Source organism: Tupaia chinensis, unplaced genomic scaffold (genome assembly GCF_000334495.1).
Source record: "Tupaia chinensis unplaced genomic scaffold, TupChi_1.0 Scaffold000115_1, whole genome shotgun sequence".
Taxonomy (NCBI): Eukaryota; Metazoa; Chordata; class Mammalia; order Scandentia; family Tupaiidae; genus Tupaia; species Tupaia belangeri.
Window position 1 is genome coordinate 5,157,614 of NW_006159579.1, and position 20,947 is coordinate 5,178,560.

At 43.1% G+C, this 20,947-nt stretch overlaps 1 protein-coding gene across 1 annotated transcript in view; it reads left to right on the forward strand.

The window, feature by feature from the left end:
* Window positions 1–20,947, forward strand: part of CTNNBL1 (catenin beta like 1) — a 207,577-nt gene that overhangs the window by 38,563 nt on the left and 148,067 nt on the right. The window contains exons 2-3 of the mRNA XM_006144120.3: window positions 7,392–7,580; window positions 12,517–12,623. Of these exons, the coding sequence (XP_006144182.1) occupies window positions 7,392–7,580; window positions 12,517–12,623 (296 nt within the window). The remainder of the gene's footprint in view (window positions 1–7,391; window positions 7,581–12,516; window positions 12,624–20,947) is intronic.

A 20,947-nucleotide genomic window follows, 5' to 3' on the forward strand; every position in this document is an offset into this window, starting at 1 on the left:
AAAGAGTGAGTGCAAGAGAGGGAAAGTAAGAAATCTCTCCTCAAGGGGGCTGTCCCTTCTCTTCCATTCTCCTCTCAGAATTTTGGGCATGCACACATAATGCATGTGGCATGTTTTCCAAGCCTCTGGGTCTGGGGCTTGAACCCCACAGTCAGCCATGTGAGATCCAGCTGCCTTAATCACCATGCCACTTGAACCTTGATTTTGCATCAGTTGTATCAGAGAGAGATAGGGAACGCCACATGTTTATGTCCTGTGGGCCAAACTGTGCTCCGTGCTTTAGAAACATTGGCCTTTATGTGCGCACATACAGACAGGCAGAGATGTCTGTGTAGAAGAGGTTATCGTTCCCACTTTACAGACTGTAGAAAACTCAAGACTAGAGGAAGTTACTTTCCAGGGCTGCTAAGGTAGAAGGGCCAGGATCTGAATTTTTGGAAAATCTGACTTCACAACTCATTCTCCATACTGGATATCACTTTTGCAGATAGGTTAGGAATCACTAGCTCTAATGATGGTTAGAAGCCTTTTCCTGTTGGGACCAGCAGTTAGTGTAATGGCTATGTTGCTGGACTCCCACGTAGTCAGCCGTGGTTCGAGTCCTGGACCCGGTGACTTAAACTCAGGCTGGGCGCGTGTGCGTGCATGCCCAAGATCCCGAGAGGAGAATGGAGGAGAAGGGATTGTGGTGTGGCCATCCCCCCTGGGGGGTGATTTTGCTTTCTGTTTCTGTCTCTCTGTCTGGCGAGCGCACGCGTAGCAAAAATCTCTCTCTCAAAAAAAAAAAAAAATAGAAGCCTTTTCCTGTTGATGGCTTCTGGGACTAGTCTACATTGTTATGGTTTGATAGTAGCTCTCTTTATTTACTGGTGATCTAGACATCTTACTTTCTTTCCAGCTAGCCCTGAATTAGTATGAAGAAGAAAGAAGAGCACTGTATTGGTTATGTTCTTGCTCATCACAGACAAACCCATTGGCCCAGATTTCCCTGTTCTGTACAAAGAGAGAGACTAGATTATCTTTTCTTCTAGCCCAAATTTCTGAGTCTTTTCTATTGTTTGATATTTAGAAATAGCACTTCATGCCCCACTTGGAAGAGCCTTTCCTGAAATTACCTAAGCTCCTTAGTTCTACTAAAGAATCCCTGGTTTATTGCAAGGTTACAGAAGACTTCCTTTGGCTTTTTCCATTGCTTTAGTAAAATTGGACTCCTCCCTCACCCCCTCCCCACCCCCAGTAACACAGAAGTACTTTTTATGAATTATCCCCTTTCTTACTTGGGTAACCTGGAATGCTGAGCTATATTTAGACACATGCACACACATTTGCACTGTTATATCCTGACACAAATGTGTTCTTCACATTAATAATTACACTGTGTGTTTTCATAATTTATCATAATGATACCATTATTGCTTATTATAGAAGCTTGCTTTATTCCCCCCACCTCTAAGTCTAATTGAGGTCGAGACAGACCATAAATGTGATAATATAGATTGCACGCTCAGAGGAAATGGAGTTGGTCTCATAGTGGAGTTTTAATTTAGGATTCGTTCTGGTGATGTAGCCTCTTCCTATGGTACATTACTTTGAGCCCAATATAACTGCGTGTTCCCACAGCCCCTCATTATAGCTACAGCTTCTCACTGCTTTTTAATTAAAAAAAAAAAAAAAAAAAAACAGGGAAAAATTTGACCTAAAGCTTAGGTTGGATATTGTCTGGGTACACAGGGAGTATCCTAGGCAGATTGCTTATTTAATTTTTTTTAACTCTTTCCAAGCTTTCATGGAGATGTCTTGATTTCTTTCTCCAGGCAGAGGGGAGGGGTTGAATGGACACACAAAACACCACATGTGTACACGCACACACATTCATACACGATAGGCTTCAAGATTATTGGAAAGTAAAGGCATCATATATATTATCTTGAAGCCTACTATAAGCTTTGAGTAAGTGGGAATCCTTTATGTATCCTAGAATGACTCCCAGCTGTGTGGTTGGAGGGTGGCAAATGCTTCGTGAGCTTTTATGTCACTCACCACCTATTGGGAGTAAGGCAGGGAATGTGGAAGGTTGTAAAAACCCTGCAAGGCTGATGTTCTGGTATAGCAGAAGTTAAGAGTTAAATCATTTTTCCTCTAGTCCTGTGGGCAGAAGAAGCAGAGAAATGACTTTATTAAGAACAGTTGCTTTTGTCATTCCTTCATCTTGAGGGATTCCAAATACCTTTCAGATACCCAAACACATTAATCTCCAAAGGTGACTGGTAAGAGTGACTTAAGGCCCGTGGGATTGGTTGTGTAAGACACGAGGAGAGCTTGGCCCTTGCTGTTGACCTCCCTTTGAGGCCCTGAGTGTTATATTCTTTCTGGATCAAGAGCCCCTTTGGATCCCCTGTAGTGAAATCAGTTTGACAGCTCTGAGCTTCTTCCCTACTTACAATTCTTGTTTTGTTTTATGTAACTGATACCCTCTCTCTTGGGTACATAGAATCAAGGTGGTTTTTTTTTAGGTCAGAATGTTGAGCTAGCTTTATAATTTTTAGTATGGACCTTTCACAGGACTTTATCTCTTTTTTTTGGTTTTGTTTTAAGAATGATTCTATTTCACTTTATTTATTTATTTAAATTTGACCAGAGAGGGACAGAATGAGAGAAAGAGAGAGGGAAAGTGAGAAAGCAAGCCGCTAGGTCCAGGACTCGAACCACGCAGTTGGCATTATGTTATCCAGCTGTCTTCACCACCACACTACCTGGCTGGCCCCAATTTGTCTCTTTTCAAACACTAATGTTGCAAGTAGTCTCTACTCATTCCTGAGATTTGACCACTCTGATTAATAAAGGTTAAGATTCATTTTTTCAATAAATATTTATTAATATGACAGTGATAGGGCCAGCAAGTGGCATGGTGGTTACGGTGTTGGATCTCACATGGCTGACTTCCTAGACGTGGAAGCTTGAAAAACATGCCAGGCATATGATGTATGTGTGGCGGGGAGGGGAGGGGTGCCCAGAATCCCAGGAGGAGAATGGAGGAGACAGGACTGTGGTGTAGCCACTCCCCTGGTGGGTGGGGATGTTGAAAAACACACTGGGCACTTGTGTGCACATGCGTGTGTGCCCCAAATCCTGAGAGTAGGTGAAGGAAAAGGGATTGTGGTTTATCCTTGTGGGGAGGTGATTTCTCATTTCCTCTCTGCACACATCCTATAACAAAAAACAATAGAAAGAAAAGGAGACAATTGAGGATTGAGAAGAGAAGTAAAGAACTGAAGTTCTTAAACATTCTGCCTTGGGTTAGAAAAATGCTGAAATAGGGACCAGTAGATGGCATAATGGTTAGGTCGCTGGATTCCCACGTAGTTGACCACAGTTCAAGTCCCAGGTATGGGTATGGTGGCTTAAAACTCATGCCAGGCGCTTGTGTATGGATGGCCAAAATCCCGGGAGGAGAATCGAGAAGGAATTGCAACGTGGCCATCCTGCCTAGGGGATAATTTCTCACTTTCTGTCTCTTTGTCTCTCTGGCGAGTGCATGTGCCCTATTAGCAAAAATCTCTCTCTAAAGAAAAAAGAAAAATGCTGAAATAAAGTGCACCAGGGCACAGCTTACCCATCTGTTGGAGAGGGAGGTGGGTGGTGCTACGTTGGTGCAGGAGCTGTGTCAGTGCATCTTGGTGAGCTCTGTCAGCTCTGCCGCAGAGTTATGAGAGGAGCTAACGTCCTGTGAGCAAGGGGAAGAGGTTGGAGAAACGTTGGTGGACCTAAAGATCGCCCTTTAGGGATGTTGTGTTTAGACTGTTTATAAAGGTTAACAAAACTATTTTTTTTTGTCTCAAGCTGCTGCACTGGCCCTATCTAGTCTCATGTCCCCCCTTAGACATGGCCCTATTGGAGGTCTAAGACTGCCACCAGGCCAGCCGATTGCTTACTGAAGGACCCTTCAAGGCTTAGAATTCTTTCTTTTGTTTAAGTTTCTGTCTTCTGTGAATGACAGAGAAAGAGAGGGAATCTTCCAGCAGAGTTCCTGCTGTCATCCACCCCTGGCTTCATCCATCTTGGATTGCAGGCCACACACATGCTGGCATGTGCCCTGGGAGGTCCCACGACACAAACCTGAAACCTTCCCATTTGAGTCAGCCTCTCAGAGCATCGTGTCACCACTGCACCACTGTCTAGCTCCCAGGCCTTACCATTTTTTAATAGATTCTGTGGTTCCATTAATGATTTAAGAAATACTGTTTTAACCAAGGTTTTCTATCTATTAGTGTATGTTCTCTCCTGAAAGTCCCTCAGATCATTTTAGTTAGGATCCTGGACTATGGTAGACTAGCAAAATTTTCAGATAAGCTTCAGCTTGCATAAGGGACCAGGATGTCTTTGCAAGAATTTACTAAAAATAATAATAATAAAAAATACTCAGGCATCTTCTCGCCCTTCTTATAAAATAGAACTGCTAACTGCTTCCCTCCAGGGATGTAGTAAAGATTAAAGTTATGCAAAAGGAAGGTTCTGTTTTAGGGGAAATTATTAGAGGTAAAAATGAAACTCTTCCCTTGACCTTTGAAATGCTTGTTTTAGAGAAGGAAAGTAGAAGATGTATTCAAGAGACATCTCCAGTGTTATTTCTATTTTGCATTTCTTAACCGTGGCACTTTTAGCTTTCTCCTTTTAATTGTGGTCCACTGCCTTTCCTCTCTGCCCTCGGAGATAAACAATCCAGAAATTTCCTTTCCGTGGAGAGCTCAGGCCTTGGCTTGGCCGCTGCAGCAGGCTCACGCTAATCAGAATCACAGCAGGGCTTGTTTCATGAGCCTGAAAGAATTAGTGTTCCCAGGGGCTGAAGTTCCTTACCTGCTGGGGAGCTGCAGATTTCTAGTTTGAAGCTTGCCCTCCTTTAGCATGAAGCTCCCTTCCCTTCCCCTTCCCACATGAATACCACCACCTCCTTTTTCTTGCGTTCTGCGGTTACTAGCAGGTTGATTTCTTTTTTCTTTCTTTCTTTTTTTTTTTAAAGTAGAGCAGTGATACAGTATATTTTTGTACTTAGGGAAGTAGGGTGTGTTCCTATAGAAATCATCTATCCTAGGGAGGCTAGCAAGAGTGAAAAATAGCAGGTGGTATCCCAGAAACTAAATTGTCTAATGTGAGTTTGCAAAGCAATATCATATGCTCAGACTTACCGAAGCACCTGCTATGTGGAGCCAGCAGGATATGTGAATATAGAAGGGAATGACTTTCTACCGCTGGCATAGTGCAATTCAGTGACAGTCACAAGGTGAGATGTGCAATGTGTGTAATAGAAATTTGTCTGTTATTACCAAACAACTTAGCAGGCTGGCAGTGAGTGTGGCATTTTCTTCTGTTTGGCAGTGACGTTACACATAGCACCTAGCATTCCATCAGTGGGTGCAATGATGGTATCGCCTAGAGAAGGGCCCAGTGAGGAGCCTAACACAGCCGTTTTGTTGGAGATGAAGAAATCACGTGGATTACTTCATAGTGACACTTTGTTTTTTAATTAGTACTCTCATAGCTCAGGGTTTTTCACTGTAGGAACCCCTTTGGAAGGTCACAAGGAAAAGCGTTATCGTCTCCTTTGCAGATGAGGAAGCTAAGGCTTAGAGATGTTACGCCCCAAAGTGCCTCAGGAGTAAGCCGAGCTCAGTGGAGACACTGGCCGTTGGCTGTCAGGTACAGAGCTGTTTCTCCTCCGCTCCGAAGCCCGTAGCAGCAGTGCCCTGATTTATTCTAATTTGATAGAAACAGCATTAAGGACTCCTTTGTGAATTGCCTTGTAAAAGGGAAAACGTGGTCCTGACAGAGGAGGGGGAAGGACCTCAGCTCTGGAGGCCTCTGCTCTGCTCTCGTGCCAGTTCTGTTTTCAGTGATGCTAGTGTCTGCGGGACATTGAAATCTTGGCCTCTGGGCCTTTAAAAAATTTTGTAGTTCAACAAATTTTTTTTTGGTAATTGACAAATAAGGTACTTATTTGTGGTGTACAGTGGTGCTTTGCTGTATGTGTACATGTACAGCGATATAGATGATCGAATCAGGCGAACGAGTCCATCACCTCATGTGCTGTAAAAGATGTAAAGTCTACTCCTTTAGCAGTTTTGACAGATGCGATGCATTATTATTTTAGTCACCATTCTCTGCAGTAGGTTACTGAAACGTACTCCTCTTCTCTAACTGAAACTTTGGACCCTTTGATCTACCCTTTCTCTGCCTAGTTTCCTCCCTCACCTTCTGGAAACCAGCATTCTCCTCTCAGCTTTTGTAGGTCAGCAATCTTAGATTCCACATACAGGTGAGAGCAGGCGGGATTGGTCTTTTTGGAGCCTGGCTCATTTCCCTTAGCATAATGTCTTCTAGGTTCATCCATGCTGTCACAAATGACAAGACCTCCCCCTTTTCAAGGCTGAGTAATATTCCATTATGTACATGTACCACATTTTCTTTCTTCATGTAACTGATGATGGCACCTGGGTTGCTTCCATATCTTGGCTGTCGTGAATAGAGCTGCAGTAAACTTGGGAGTGCAGATAGAATCAGTTTGGATATATATTGCTAGATCATATGGTAATTCTATTTTTAGTTTTCTGAGAAACCTCCATACTATTTTCCGTAATGGCTGTATTAATTTACATTCCTACCAGCAGTGCACAAAAGTTCTCTTTTCTCCAGACCCTTGCCAACACTTATTTTTCATTTTTTGCTAATAGCTATTCTGACAGGTGTGAGATGATATCTCACTGTGGTTTTCATTTGCATCTCCCTGGTGATTAGTGATAGTGAGCTTTTTTTTTTTTTTTTTTGGTATGTCTATTGCACAGTTTTTTTTAGTTCACCTTTTTTGAGAAGTGTCTATTTAGGTTTTCTTTGTTTGGCCTCTCGTCGTCTTCTTCTCTTTTGTAAAATAGATTTTGGAGTGTTGTAGACCTTTGGAAGTTACATATGTAATAGTCTGTGTTTGAACTACTTGTGAATGATTGTAAAGTTTTTTAAAAAAGGCTTTGTAATATAAGGCATAAAGTAAAACCAGTGTCAAAGGTTGGTATTGGGGGTCTTAACTAGTAGGCAAGCCCCATGCAGTGTTCCCATCCCAAGGTGGCTTTGTTCCTTGCAATTTCTGTATTTCACCTTTTGTGAAGTGGTCAAATTACGTATTTTTAAAATTCTGTGAAATAGAAAATCACTGACTTTTATGGAATATTTATAGAATCATTAAGAGTCTGAAAAATGACCTTACAGAGCTTTCCCTCATTTTGTGGGAGAAATCCTCAGCTGTGGTGCTTTTAGAAAGTGTAGGGTTTAGAATACTTGCTGTCTGTGCCTGTCTTCGTCTTTCCCAGCTCTAAAACCGTGAATTTCTCTTTCCTCTTTTGCAGCCCAACAGGGGTACCAAACGTCCCCGGGATGATGAAGAGGAGGAGCTGAAAATGCGTCGGAAGCAAGCAGGAGCTCGAGAACGTGGCCGCTGTCGGGAAGAGGAAATGACAGTGGCGGAAGATGCAGATGATGACAAAAAAAGGCTGCTTCAGATCATTGACAGGGAGGGCGAGGAGGAAGAGGAAGAGGTAATGTGGCAGGTTGGGGTGGGAGCTGGGAGCTGGGGGCTGGCCCCACACAGTGTCTGTGGTGTCATTTTAGGTCAGATACTTAACTTCCCCGAGCTTCGCATTCTCGGCTGTACATGGGGCTAAGAATTCCCATTTTATAGTGTTGGCATGAAGGTTAAGTAGGATGATAAAGTTAGGAAAGCATTTTGCAAAACATAGAGAACATTGCAGATAGAGTTTCAGATGGGTTTGGATTGTGTGCTATAATTGAGTCCCAAGCACTGAACTCTGAGCACCTAGAAGGAAGGGGTTACTGGTGTTGATAAGGGGGGTCAGGGAAAGCTTCTACACTTCCATTTTTGAATATAGTCAATATTCTTTTATTTTTTTTTAAATTGCCAGAGGACACATGTTTTTACCAGAAAGAGAGAGGGAGAGAGAGAAAGCATCCTCCAGAGAGGCATGGTCACTCCACAGTCCCTCTTCTCCATTTCTCATCCCGTTGGGATTCTGGACATGCATGCACACATCCTGTCCTGTTTCAAGCCACTGGGGCCAGGACTCAAACCGCTGTCGGTCATGTGGATCTGGCTCTCTTAACCTTTAGGTTAGAAGGCCAGCCCTCAACAGTCTTTAAAAAAGGAGTCAAGGGTCCAATAGGTGGCATGGTGGTTAAGGTTCTGGACATTCCTTTTTTTTTCTTTTTTGAGGGTTTTTTTTGCTATAGGGCACATGCATTTGCCAGAAAGACAGAGAGACAGAAAGTGAGAAATCACCCCCCCCCGGGGGGGGGATGGCCACGCCGCAATCCCTTCTCCATTTTCTTCTTGGGATCTTGGGCACGCATGCACACGTGCCCAGCATGAGTTTAAGCCGCCGGGTCTGGGACTCGAACCGTGGTCGACTACATGGGAGTCCAGCGACATAGCCATTATGCTAACTGCTGGTCCCAAGGCACTGGACATTCTCACATGACTCACCATGGTTCGAGTCCCAGACCTGGTGGCTTCCTTTCTCACTTTCTCTCTTTCTGCGTGTGTCTCTTTCTCTGGTCAAATATAAAGAATAAATGAATGAATAAACAAAATTAAAATAATTCTTTAAAAAAAGAGAGGAGTCAAATTTTGTCAGTCAAACAAGTGGAAGGGCTTCTGGGGCAAAGGAAATGGCATTAACAGAGCCACAAAGTGGAGTTCAACAGGTTCTATATGCTAGTACTCAAGAGGCCTCGGGGCCTTTGTGCGTGTTCCTCACCACCGGTCCACTGACCTCTGTGCTGTCTCTCGGAGTGCTCTTCTTCTCTTAATGCTTGGCATGGCTGGTTTCTCTCATTTATGTCTTAGTCCAGGTGTTCTTCCTCCAGGAAGTCTTCCCTCTCTGAGGTAGCCTGTAAGCCATTTTCTCATTTTCGTACTACTTTATTGTGTACATTGTCCTCACAGCATGTACGATGATTTCAAATTTGTGTTTGTTTCCTCATTCACTGTCCTCCCCCAACCTCCCTTGAAAACAGAGACTGTTTCGTTTGTTCACAGCTCTGGCTTTGGCACTCAGTGCAATACCTGGGTAGGTCGTTAATAAATATTTATTGAGTGAATAAATGAATGAAGCTGAGAAGAGTAGAGGTAAAAAAATATCAGTGATTAAAAACAAAATGACCTTACCTTTGTGTCTTTTCAAATCCTTAAGTGTTAACTTGTATGTTATTTCACTCTGACATTTTGTTCAATATGAATTATGGAAATAGATTCTTAAGAGCCAGCTGTTTTCTGGTTCCCTCAAAGACGTGATGCTAAGTTTGGATTTAAAAAATGAGGTTGGAGTGTGAATCTGAGAAGAAAAAAAATGGATTCGTATTCTAAAAAGGTCTTTACTGTGTTATGACAATATCTTTCCTCATTAGATTCGTACTAGTGCTAATTTGAGGGTCTGCTCCTAAAGGATGATGACACCTCGGCAATCTGTGGTGGGAGACAGTCCTGAATTTCTGAATTTCCTCTCTGAGGGCAGCAGCCGTGCCAGGGCTTAGACAAACCATGTGTGTAGCTCCTACCTCCCACCCCACCCCACTCCAGCAGCCCCTGCTCAGTCTGTCAGCCCCGTAGCGGCGATTAATTGGCAGGTATAATTCTCAGGTAGGGCAAAGCTGGTGCTGGAGGATTAGGGTAGTACCTGTCACGGGTAAGAGGTTTCTAGCCTGGGAGACAGTAATGTGATGTGGAGACCAGCCCTTCTGTTAAGGGACAGGGAAAAAGAGATCACTTTGTAAAAATGACACATGGAAGGCTGCAAGTCCAGGAGTTATTTTCTCACTGCCACCAAAGTCCCATTTGATGAAAAACAAGCGATGCTTGCCCCCATAAAGTCACGTGAACTTGTAAAATATTATTGTCCTTTTTGTGCTCCATCACCAGCATTCATCTTTCTGAAATCTCCCTCTGGTTTCTGACGTTGAGCTATTGGAAATACTGCTGTGGCCGATGACTAAGACTGATAATTCAGTTTTCCCCCAGAGTCGGAGAGAAATTAAAGGAGGGAAGGCCAAACCCTGGAGAGGCTAGGACTTTGCAAATCCCTCAAGAGTGGTATGAACACTAACATTTTCTTCAGGGGATACAAGGTGTCAGCTCAGGGACAGAAAAGCAAGGGATGTTGACCTTGCTTGACAGCAATGTATCCCTTTCCTAGAGCTTTTGATTATTTATTACTTGCAACCAGGATTTAATTAGAATAATCAAAAGTTCTAGGAAAGGGTTAAACTACTTTCAAGCAACCTCACATTGTCCTTACTGCTAGTAATAACAGTAACAGCTTACATTAATATGTTTTACACAGCAGTTTTATGTCTGTCATTTCTTTAGGTCAGCTCTTTGACCTTGGAAGATACAGGTAACATTTTCATCCACCCCTCCCTCCCTCCCTTCCATTCTTCCTTCCGTAGACCTTCAGCGGTCCCTGCTGTGTGTCAGGCACTGGAGGGTCAGCTGTGAACAAGCAGACACAGGGCTCTTGGCCTGGTTTGGGGTTGGAGTGATGATCCGGGCTGGATCCTGCCAGACCTGCCTTAAAGAGGTCATGTGAAGGATTTGAGATTTTATTCTAAGTGCCAAGTGGAGGAATTCAGGAAGATGTGTGCAGTAGGATCAGCTGGACTTGGGAGGGTTTGAGGAAGATGCTTAGCTCAGGAACAATGCCAGGTGGCCATAAGTAGTGAAGTGAGGCTCTGAGTCCTGACTGAGCTGGGAGCCTGACTTCACTTTTTACCACTTCCGCAAGCCTCTCTTTAGCTGTGACCCTGGGGAAGGGGTGGCTGTCCAAGGTGTCCAGGGTGCTTCAGGATTCAGGCATCATTGATAGACTACCAATGTACCATGCCCAGATGAATTAATAGGTACCCTCTACCCAAACCTGATATATGAAAATAGAAATGTAATAATAATGTAATGGGTAACGTTTTTGAGTACTTAGGTATAATTCAGTGCTTTCCAAAAGGATCTATTGCAGATTCTCTTAGTAGCAATTCCTGCATTGCTTTTAGGTGTGAATTATGGTGAACAACTATAAAGCTGTGAAGCTTGGTGTTGGGAGAATGTTAGAGAGGCAGGTACATTGCCCCATGTTAATTTAAACTGGAAAGAAAACTGAAGACAAGACAGTTCTGAAATTGTAGTGTAGACTTTTTTTTCCCAGAAAAAAATGTAATTATCAAATGTTCATTTTATTTATCTTGGTAGGTGTTATTCCAGTGTATGAAGTAAGAAAATTCTGTATGGTCTACTAGTTCTTTATGCTCCCTCTGGGCAAGGTTACTAAATTCTCGAGGCTACTTTGGGATTCTAACTACCTGTCTGAATCCCTTCTCAGCATCTAGTGAAGACCAGACACAGTCATGTGTAAGAAATGCAAGGCAGGGACTCTAGCTAATTAAGAGCCATTCTTAGCTTGTGGGCCGTGCAAAAATAGGCAGAGGATGGATTTGTAAACTCTAGTTTTCTGAATTCTGGTGTGGGGAAGAGATCAAGGGCTGCTGTCATTGACCCAGGATTTGATTTTAAACAAGTTATTTAAGGGACCAGCAGTTAGCGTAACAGCTATGTTGCTGGACTCCCATGTAGTTGACCATGGTTCGAGTCCTGGACCTGGTGGCTTAAACTCACACCGGGTGCATGTGCGTGCATGCCCAAGATCCTGAGAGGAGAATGGAGAAGGGATTATGGTGTGGCCATCCCCCCTTGGAGGCTCTGTCTTTCTGTCTGTCTTTCTGTCTCTCACTGTCTTTTTGGCGAGTGCACGTGCCCTATGGCAAAAACCTCTCCAAAAAACAAACAAAAAAACAAAACCCAAGTTATTTAAAAACCCTGAGCCTTACCTTGTAAAACCAAGGGGAAGGATAAGATAAATACTGAATACTATTATCTAACATTATTGCTTATCCTTTTGTATATAGTATTCAAGAAACATTTTTTTGAGGAGCTAGATAGTGGCACAGTGGCAGTGCAACTGGACCCACTTGGGAAAGGTCTTGTGTTCATGTCCTGAGACCTCCGAAAGCATGCCAGGTATACACATGTGTCCCTGATCTGGGCCAGCTGAGACTGGGAGTGGATCATGGTGTGAAGACCCTGTAGGGTACCTGTCTCTCTCTCTCTCTGATGAGAGAAATAAATAAGTACACTTAAAAAAATTGTTGAATGAATGAGTCTTTAGTACCTTAAAGCAAATTTCCTATGTTATAGATATTGGGCATTATGTGAAATACCCAGAGTGATACCCAGAAGCATGCAATAGAGACCCTTAATCCTCATCGTTGTGGTGGTGATAATGTATATTCCACATTTAACCCCCAAAGGTCAATGGCAGAGTGAGGTAGGGTGTAAGAGCCCCAGGAAAGCAGTGGCAACTGAATGTGAAACCCCTGTAAGCTAACGCTGTTGCGTTGGTCCCTTTGTTCCAGGAGGAGCCACTGGATGAAAGCTCAGTGAAGAAAATGATTCTCACGTTTGAAAAGAGATCGTACAAAAACCAAGAGTTACGGATCAAGTTTCCAGACAATCCAGAGAAGTAAGGCTCTGTTTTGCTCTTACCCTTTCTCCTCTGTAGTGCTTTGTTTGCTGATTTTTTGGTTTTGGGTTTGTTTGCTTTGGCTTTTGTGATTTGGATTCGGACTCCCAGGATGACCATCACGTTCAGGAAATCACCAGAAGGACTGATAGGACTCGGAGTCAGTGATATGCAGGGCTGGGGTTTATTACAGAAGAGTGGATGGCAGGATCACAAGAGAAAAAGATACCTCAAGTGGAGTCTGGAGAAATTCAAGTACAGTCTTTGTACATTTTTTTCCCTTCCAGTGGGAAGGGTCAGACGGATAGGCTTCTTTCTCCAGTGCCAAAATGCATCCATGTGTGTGCAGTGTTTCTGTCCAAGAAATCTGCTTGAGATTCCAAGTCCAGGATTTTTATTGGGAGCTATTCACATAGGTATCCTCTGCTGGTAACAACTACCGAAAGTCTAAACTCCCAGAGGGAAAGCAGCTCTTCAGTGACCCAGGAGGGCAAACCACCTCCTCACTGAGGGAAAGATTCAGAAGCCAAGTTCCCAGCTGTGAGCCTAGGGCGTCCTTGTGAGCAGGCCCTTTAGAAACACCTGCTATGCTAACTCTTTCTTGGATTATTCTTCTTAATACCCAAGAAAATAGATCACAACTGTCTTTAGTGATAGCTTTACTGTTAAAAAAAAGTCCTAAGTCAAACACAGGTGTGATTCACATGTGACCGTAAGACACTTCCCCTCTCTCAGCCTCGGGTATCTTATCTGCATAAGGAAATAATACCCCCTCACAAGGTCATTGTGGAGATGAAATGAGAATAATGGCAAGTATTTTAGCTCAGTACCAGGCACAAAGTGGGTGTTTATGAAATGGTAGTTAATGTGATTGTTACTACGCTGGTACCTCAGTGCTCTGTGAAGAGCTGTAAAGAGGAATCCAGTATCTTTCAGTCAGCCTTGAATCCTGACTAAAGGGATTTTCGTATTTATACAGATTACAATGTTCTAAATCTCTTCTTCCCTCCATGCCTTTTTTTCTCCCGGGACATACACTTTTAATGAATCTTAATATGCCCAAGGCCACTAGGCAATTAAGAGCTGGATAGCACAGTCTTTGCACACAAGTTTATAGGGTACAGACTGACTCTAAATGCAAGGTAGAAGGCAGTATGTATTTCCAAAGATGCGGAACGTAAGGGGAAGAAGCAATAAATACCAAGTTTGGAGCTATTGGCAGCTTCATGGAGAAGGTGGTATTTGTAGTAGGCCTTGAAGAGTGATCGTGATGTTATCAGACAGACTGACCACGGGCAGGCTAGCCAGACAACGTGAAGGGCACGAACCACGGCATGGAAGCGTCTGGGGTTATGGAATCTTCACAGCCACCTGGTGAGGCCAGTGTGGTCCATTGTGTGCTCTGTACTGTGGATGGGGAGGTAGACAGTGTGGTCTTAGTGCTGGCCCTAAGACCATAGCCCTTGGACAGCAGGACTAGCTACGTCAGAGCTCAACTTGCTCAGTGCTAGAGGTTTTTTTATTGTTTTGTTTGTTTGTTTGTTTTTTGCTATAGGGCACGTGTGCTCGCCAGACAGACAGAGAGAGACAGAGAGATAGAAAGCGAGAAATCACCCCCCAGGGGGGATGGCCATGCCGCAATCCCTTCTCCTCCATTCTCTTCTCGGGATCTTGGGCATGCACGCACACGTGCCCGGCGTGAGTTTAAGCCACCGGGTCCGGGACTCGAACCACAGTCAACTACGTGGGAGTCCAGCGACATAGCCATTACGCTAACTGCTGGTCCTTCAGTGCTAGAGTTTTAATTAGGCTTTGTGTTGATGCCCACCATACGTTGACACTTGTTGTACTGTACTGTTTGTATGGTGTGTTGGATTGCACCAGTAATACATCAATATGTTGTCACCGTGAAAAATAGCAATAGTATCTAAGCAGGGGAAAAGATGAAAGTTCTCCTTCACTGCACTGACGGCTCTTCTATTCCCTTATAGAGATCATCCTGTGAACAGTTCTATAAATACTCTTGTAGATTGTTTCTAAACACCTAAATGCAAATTTTTCTATATAAATGATAGTGTGCATATTCTGTACCTTGACTTTTACTTATTTTTTAGGTTTTTGCCGTGGGGCGTGTATGCTCATGGGAGAGACAGAGACTATGAGAGGGAAAGTGAGAAATCATCTCCCCGTGGGGATGGCCATGCCACAGTCCCTTCTCCATTATCCTCCTGGGATTTGGGACTCGCATGCACATGTGCCTGGCATAAATTTCAAGCTGCTAGATCCAGGACTTGAACCATGGTTGGTCATGTGGGAGTCCAGTACCTTAACCGCTATACCACCTGCTGGCCCCAGCACCTTGACATTTTGGGTCACATAACAGGAGATCTTTCTACATTACTACAGGTTGAGTATACCTCACCTGAAATGCTTGGGAGCAGGGATGTTTCAGATTTCCGATATTTTTGGATTTTGGAGTATTTGCGCATACAAAACGAAATATCTTCAGGATAAGCCCCAAGCCTAAACGCAAATTCATTTATGTTTCTTATACACACAGCCTTAATTTTTTTGCAGTATCTTTATATTGCAATTTTTTGACTGACCTGTCACATGAGGTCAGGTGTAGAGTTTTCCATTTGTGACATCATGTTGGTACTCAAAGAGTTTTAGGTTGTGGAACATTTCAGATTTTGGATTTTTGGGCTAAGGATGCTCAACCTTTATATGCTTACCTACCTTTGTGTTTTGTTAACCAGTACTTAATATTTCATGGCTCGGAATACCATGATCTAATTACTTTCCTATTGTTAGACATTTGTTTTTTTAAAAATTATTAGCTTTTTTTCTTTTTAAAGAATGCTGCATTGAACTTTTTATGTGTCAGTGTATTTCTAGAGGACTGATACCTAAATGTTGAATTTCCAGATCGAAAAGTGTAAACGTTTTAAACTTTGATAGCCATTGCCAGGTTCCCCACGGTATCCATTTATGCTCCTACCAGTAGCGTCTTGCCTTACTTTCTTGCCCACGGTGGAAATGGTCATCGGCCTTTAACATTTTTACCATTTGCTTTATTCTTTCTCTACTCAGTGACTCCTGCCTCGGACTCTTAAGTTTCTTTTAGGAGGTGGTTTCCTTTAAGGAGATGGACTGTGTCTTGTCTCTCTGCTTGACATGATGCTTGCCATGCTGCAGGTGCTAAGTGAAATGAGAAACTTGTGTAGTTTATTTTGTCTTCATCCCCATCTCTTGGAACCTGAGGGTACATACTGAGGAAGCGATGCCATAGGTCAGTCTCACTGGTTTACTGCTCGGAATGACAGGATTGCCTTTGCTCACGTGGCAGGTCTACCTCTGTCAGCTTAGAGCAGTGAGTCTGTGCAGTCTACTTCTTAGGTACCACAGGTGCCCTGGTCCCACTCCTAAACTGGCTTCAAGAAAACGTCGTTTTACTTTATAAAGGCACCAGTGTTTCCTGTTGGGACAGAATTTATGTACTATTTTAGTTTTAAAATCAAAACATGTGAACATTTGAAATTATGCATAAAGAATTTTTTTCCCCCATCAAAAGCAGTTAGGAAAGACATTGTGTTCTAACCTTGAGTTCTTAGACTCTCGCTGGTGTAGTGTCTTTCATAATTCTCTAGACCAGCGAGGTGCAATTAAGGTGAAAATTGCTAGAGCATATTTGAATGAAGCAAAACTTTCTGGTTGAGATAAAAAACAGCCAAATTTATTTTCTCACATATGCAGTTGTCATTTTGATCGTATACCCAGAATGCCTCTCTTCGTTCAGCTGCTTTTTATGTTCAGTTGGCAGTTGTCATGCAGCCTCCACTCTGCACTGTGTGGCCTTTCTCCCAACCATCATGTTGAGTAGAGTGTGCTGTTTGCCCGGCAAGTCCTTTAATTGTTCTTCTCTTCATTTTCACAAGGACAGACTTACTGGGTTTATTGATTTTCCAGCTTTTTAGTCTCATGACCTCTTTGTACTCTTAAATTATTGAGTACCCCAAAGTGCTTTCCTTAGGAAATTCTAGAAAACACAAAGGGCCCACAAGTATACATTCCGTTAGCTATCGGGGCAGCGATATCATTGCATGTCATGTATCCTTCTGGAAAGCTCCACTGTACACTCTTGAGAGAACAAGGGTGAAAAAGGCAAATGACCTGTTAGAATTATTGTAAAATAGTTTTGATCTTACAGACCCCCAGAAGGATCTCCAGCCTCTGTCTACCCCCAGCCTGGAGTCCCACAACAACACCTTGAGAACTGCTGATTTTGCTGGGTGGGGGCAGTGTGGTGTTCCCTCAGCAGGGATCACCAGTTTTGTGGTTGCCCGTCAGACTTGTCAGGTTTGGGGGCAGCATGGTGTTCCCTCAGCAGGGATCGCCGGTTTTGTGGTTGCCCGTCAGACTTGTCAGGTTCTGTTGCTTTTCCAGTATTTTTGAACTTTGCCGATCCCTTGTTTATATTCAGTCCTATGGTTGCAGGAGAACATCCTGCCAGTCTGAAACAAATGTCTGTAGGCAGGCAGGCAGGCTGGGAGAATATTCTCCGTCATATCCATGGTGTTCCCTCAGCAGGGATCGCCGGTTTTGTGGTTGCCCGTCAGACTTGTCAGGTTCTGTTGCTTTTCCAGTATTTTTGAACTTTGCCGATCCCTTGTTTATATTCAGTCCTATGGTTGCAGGAGAACATCCTGCCAGTCTGAAACAAATGTCTGTAGGCAGGCAGGCAGGCTGGGAGAATATTCTCCGTCATATCACATGGAATGGATGACCCCATCTCAGCCTGGGTTATTATTTCAATATGTTGCTCTGTTGCTTTCCCATCACTTCTAACTTGATCTGTTCCTCCAGCTCTGTTGCTGAAGGTATACCTAATCCCTAAAGACAGCCCTCTGCAAATAGTGCGTGCTTTATGATGAGTAGGCTGTACTTCATCAGCAAAAGCAAAAGAAAATGGGCTTCATTATAGTGTAGCAGCCCTGAGGGTATGTAGCTTTATCGAGCACCTACTATGTGCCAGCTGTTATTAGGCACTTTATATATATCTTCTAATCCTCACAGTAATTCGGTTGGTAAGATAAAGAAATTGCAGTTTAGAGGTTAATTAATATTCTCTGTCTTCCTTGATCAGCCTGGGATCCCATGCCATGTGTTCCAGTGGCACTTTCCTTGGGAAGTAGCAGGCATCTTTAAAATTAATTGTATTAGATTGTTTCTATTCATTCTAAACTGGGAGCTCCGAGAAGCCAGAGACTGGGATGATTTTGTTACCTATTGCATCTACAGTATCCAGCACAGTGACTGTCCCTTGTATGTGCCTAAAAGATGCTTGTGGACACACTGTGCACTGTCACATAGTCAGTAAATAGTACAGCTGGGAGTGTGACCCCAGTCCATCTCATTCCCAGGTCCAGACATTTCCCACTGTGTCCTGTTACACAACAGTGGACCCAGTCGTATTTTTGTGATGTTTTCCCAAACACAGTTTGATTTTCTGCTTGTTGTGTTTAGATAGTTCTCCAACTTTTTTTTTTCTTTTCTTTTTTTTGGAGAGGTTTTTGCTATAGGGCTCATGCACTCGCTAGACAGACAGAGAGAGAGAGACAGAAAGCAAGAAATCACCCCCCAGAGGGGATGGTCACGCCACAATCCTTTCTCCTCCATTCTCCTCTCGGGATCTTGGGCACGCACACACACGCCCCTGGCATGAATTTTAAGCCACCGGGTCCGGGACGCGAACCGTGGTTGACTATGTGGGAGTCCAGCGACATAGCCATTACACTAACTGCTGGTTCCCTCCAACTTTTTGTATGTAAAAAGACTGAGTCATTAGTAAAACATATCAGGAAGAATTTCAAAGTTGGAAGGAATTGAAAAGACTGTTCCATTTTACTGTCTAATTCTTGGTATATCTTTTTTGTTTGTTTTTAATTTTGCCGGAGGTAGCGTGTGCTCACAGGAGAGAGGCAGAGTGAGAAAGCACTCCCCCATGGGTACTGGTCATGCTGCAATCTGTTTTCTTTATTTCTCCCTCCTTTTAGGATTTTGTAAATGCATGTATGTGTGCCTGGCTTCTTTTTCAAGCCACCAGGTCTAGGATTTGAACCACACAGTTGGCCATGAGGGAGTTTTCCACCTTAACCATGACACTACAGGCTGGCCCAGTATATCCTTCTTTTTTTTTTGGAGAGGTTTTTGCTATAGGGCATGTGTGCTCGCCAGAAGGACAGAGAGAGACAGAGAAACAGAAAGCGAGAAATCACCCTCTAGAAGGGATAGCCACACCACAATCATTGCCTTCTCCTCCATTCTCCTCTCGGGATCTTGGGCACGCACGCACACGTGCCCGACATGAATTTAAGCTACTGGGTCCCAGACTCAGACCACAGACGACTACATGAGAGTCATAGCCAGCGACATAGCCATTATGCCAACTGCTGGTCCCCCAATATGTCTTCTTACCTATTACTTCTTACTAACTACCCTCATTGACAAAGATCTAGCATTCCAAAGAAACCTAGTGTATCATTTGGTGGCTTTAAATCTTATGATTACGATTTAGAATGAGAAAGAATTTCAATGAACTCTCAGAGAGAGTTTCTAAACTCCTTATAATCTCAGTTGCTTCCTCGAATTAGTTTCTATATCCCTTCTAAATATGGTTCTTATTACAGGTGTCACAATACTTTAGGGCCATCTAATCAGTGTGATAACTCCGTATTGTCTTCCTTAAGCAGCCTAAAATGCAGTAGGATTTGTAGCAAGCCTCTGCCAAGTCCTTGTGGTGGACCAGGGAGCACGTGATGCGTGCCCAGAGATGAGGGAGAAGTAGCCTCTGCCCTGGCAGCTCTCCCTGTGGTCCTGATTTGCATTGCAGTTACAGTTGACTAAAACTATGGATTCTTTTCTATGTAAACCATCAACTCCTTTCTACACATGCTCTTAGGAAACTTTATCTTCCACACCCCGTGTGTTTGTACTTGGCTTTTTGTTTCAGTGCTGTTTTCTACATGGGTGCCAGGTAATTTTCCTTTGGTTAGATTTGCCACGACATCATTGCCTATCAAGAACTATTGAATTGCTTCTGTTGGCTGCTGAGTTTACTATGTCTTTCTGCTTTGACGTTTGTCAAGTTCGCCTTTTATATATTTTCACTCAAGTTATTGATTGGAAAAAAGAAAGAAAGAGTTGATCTAAACGGGCCTAAGGATTGAGCCCTGCTCGATGCCATCAGAGGCTTCTTTGCAGGCTGACATTTATTCACTGATTATTACCCAAATCCTTGAATCTTCTCCTTGTACTCAACATGATTTTGTTTATTACTCTTTTGTGCCTAGTCTCTCTTGACAGTTCGCCTAAGTGAACTTTTAAAATCTTTTGTCAAATTATTCTCCAGAATTCTGATTGTGTGTTTCTGAAGTACCCACATTAGGCAAATAAACTGTAGAGGTTGCTGAGCCCATTGGGTTCAGGGATTATATAGACCAACCTTCCTCACCCCTCCAAGGAACATTTGAATCCTTCTGAGTCATGATACTAATTTGGCTTCTACACTTCAGGCGAGAGGAACTAATGATCTAAAAAAAGTTTTCTATTTGTGAGCACAGAGGAAAGTACCTTAGAAAAAGAAAAAGGTGGTATGAGAGGAAAATCTTGATAAAATAATTATGAAATTTATTTTGAATAAAAAGCAGATGAAAACAGTTTAGGAAGTATTGAAAAAGAAGAATAACAATGAAGTCTTTTGCAATAATAGACATAAAACATACCATAAAGCTGTAACAATTTGGAAGTGTGTCCTGGCGCAGGAATTTGCAGACAGATCAATGAAATGGAATGAAAAGCCCAGAAATAGATTAAAGTACACTTTAAAATTTAGTATCTGATAGATGATATTTCTTTAGATCTGTGGGTAGTGGAAAGATGATGATATTGGGGCAGCTAGCCAAACATTTACAGAAAATAAAGTTAGATCTTAGCCCTATATCATATGCCAGAATAAATTTCAGATGGATTAAACATTTAAATATATAGAGACCTGAAAGTACACCATGAAATATATCCAATCTTAGCATAGAAAAGACTTGGCTCAGAATACATATAAAGGAAAAGATTTGACTACTTGAACTTTTTGCCCCCCCCCCCGAAGTTTTTGCCTTAGGGCACATACTGGGGGTGAGGGGTGGGGGGAACACAGTGAGAAATCATCCCCCAGGAGTGATGGCCATGCCATAGTCCCTTCTCCTCCTAGGATCTTGGGCATGCATGCACACACACTTAGGGGAACCAGCCACTAGGGGAACCAGCAC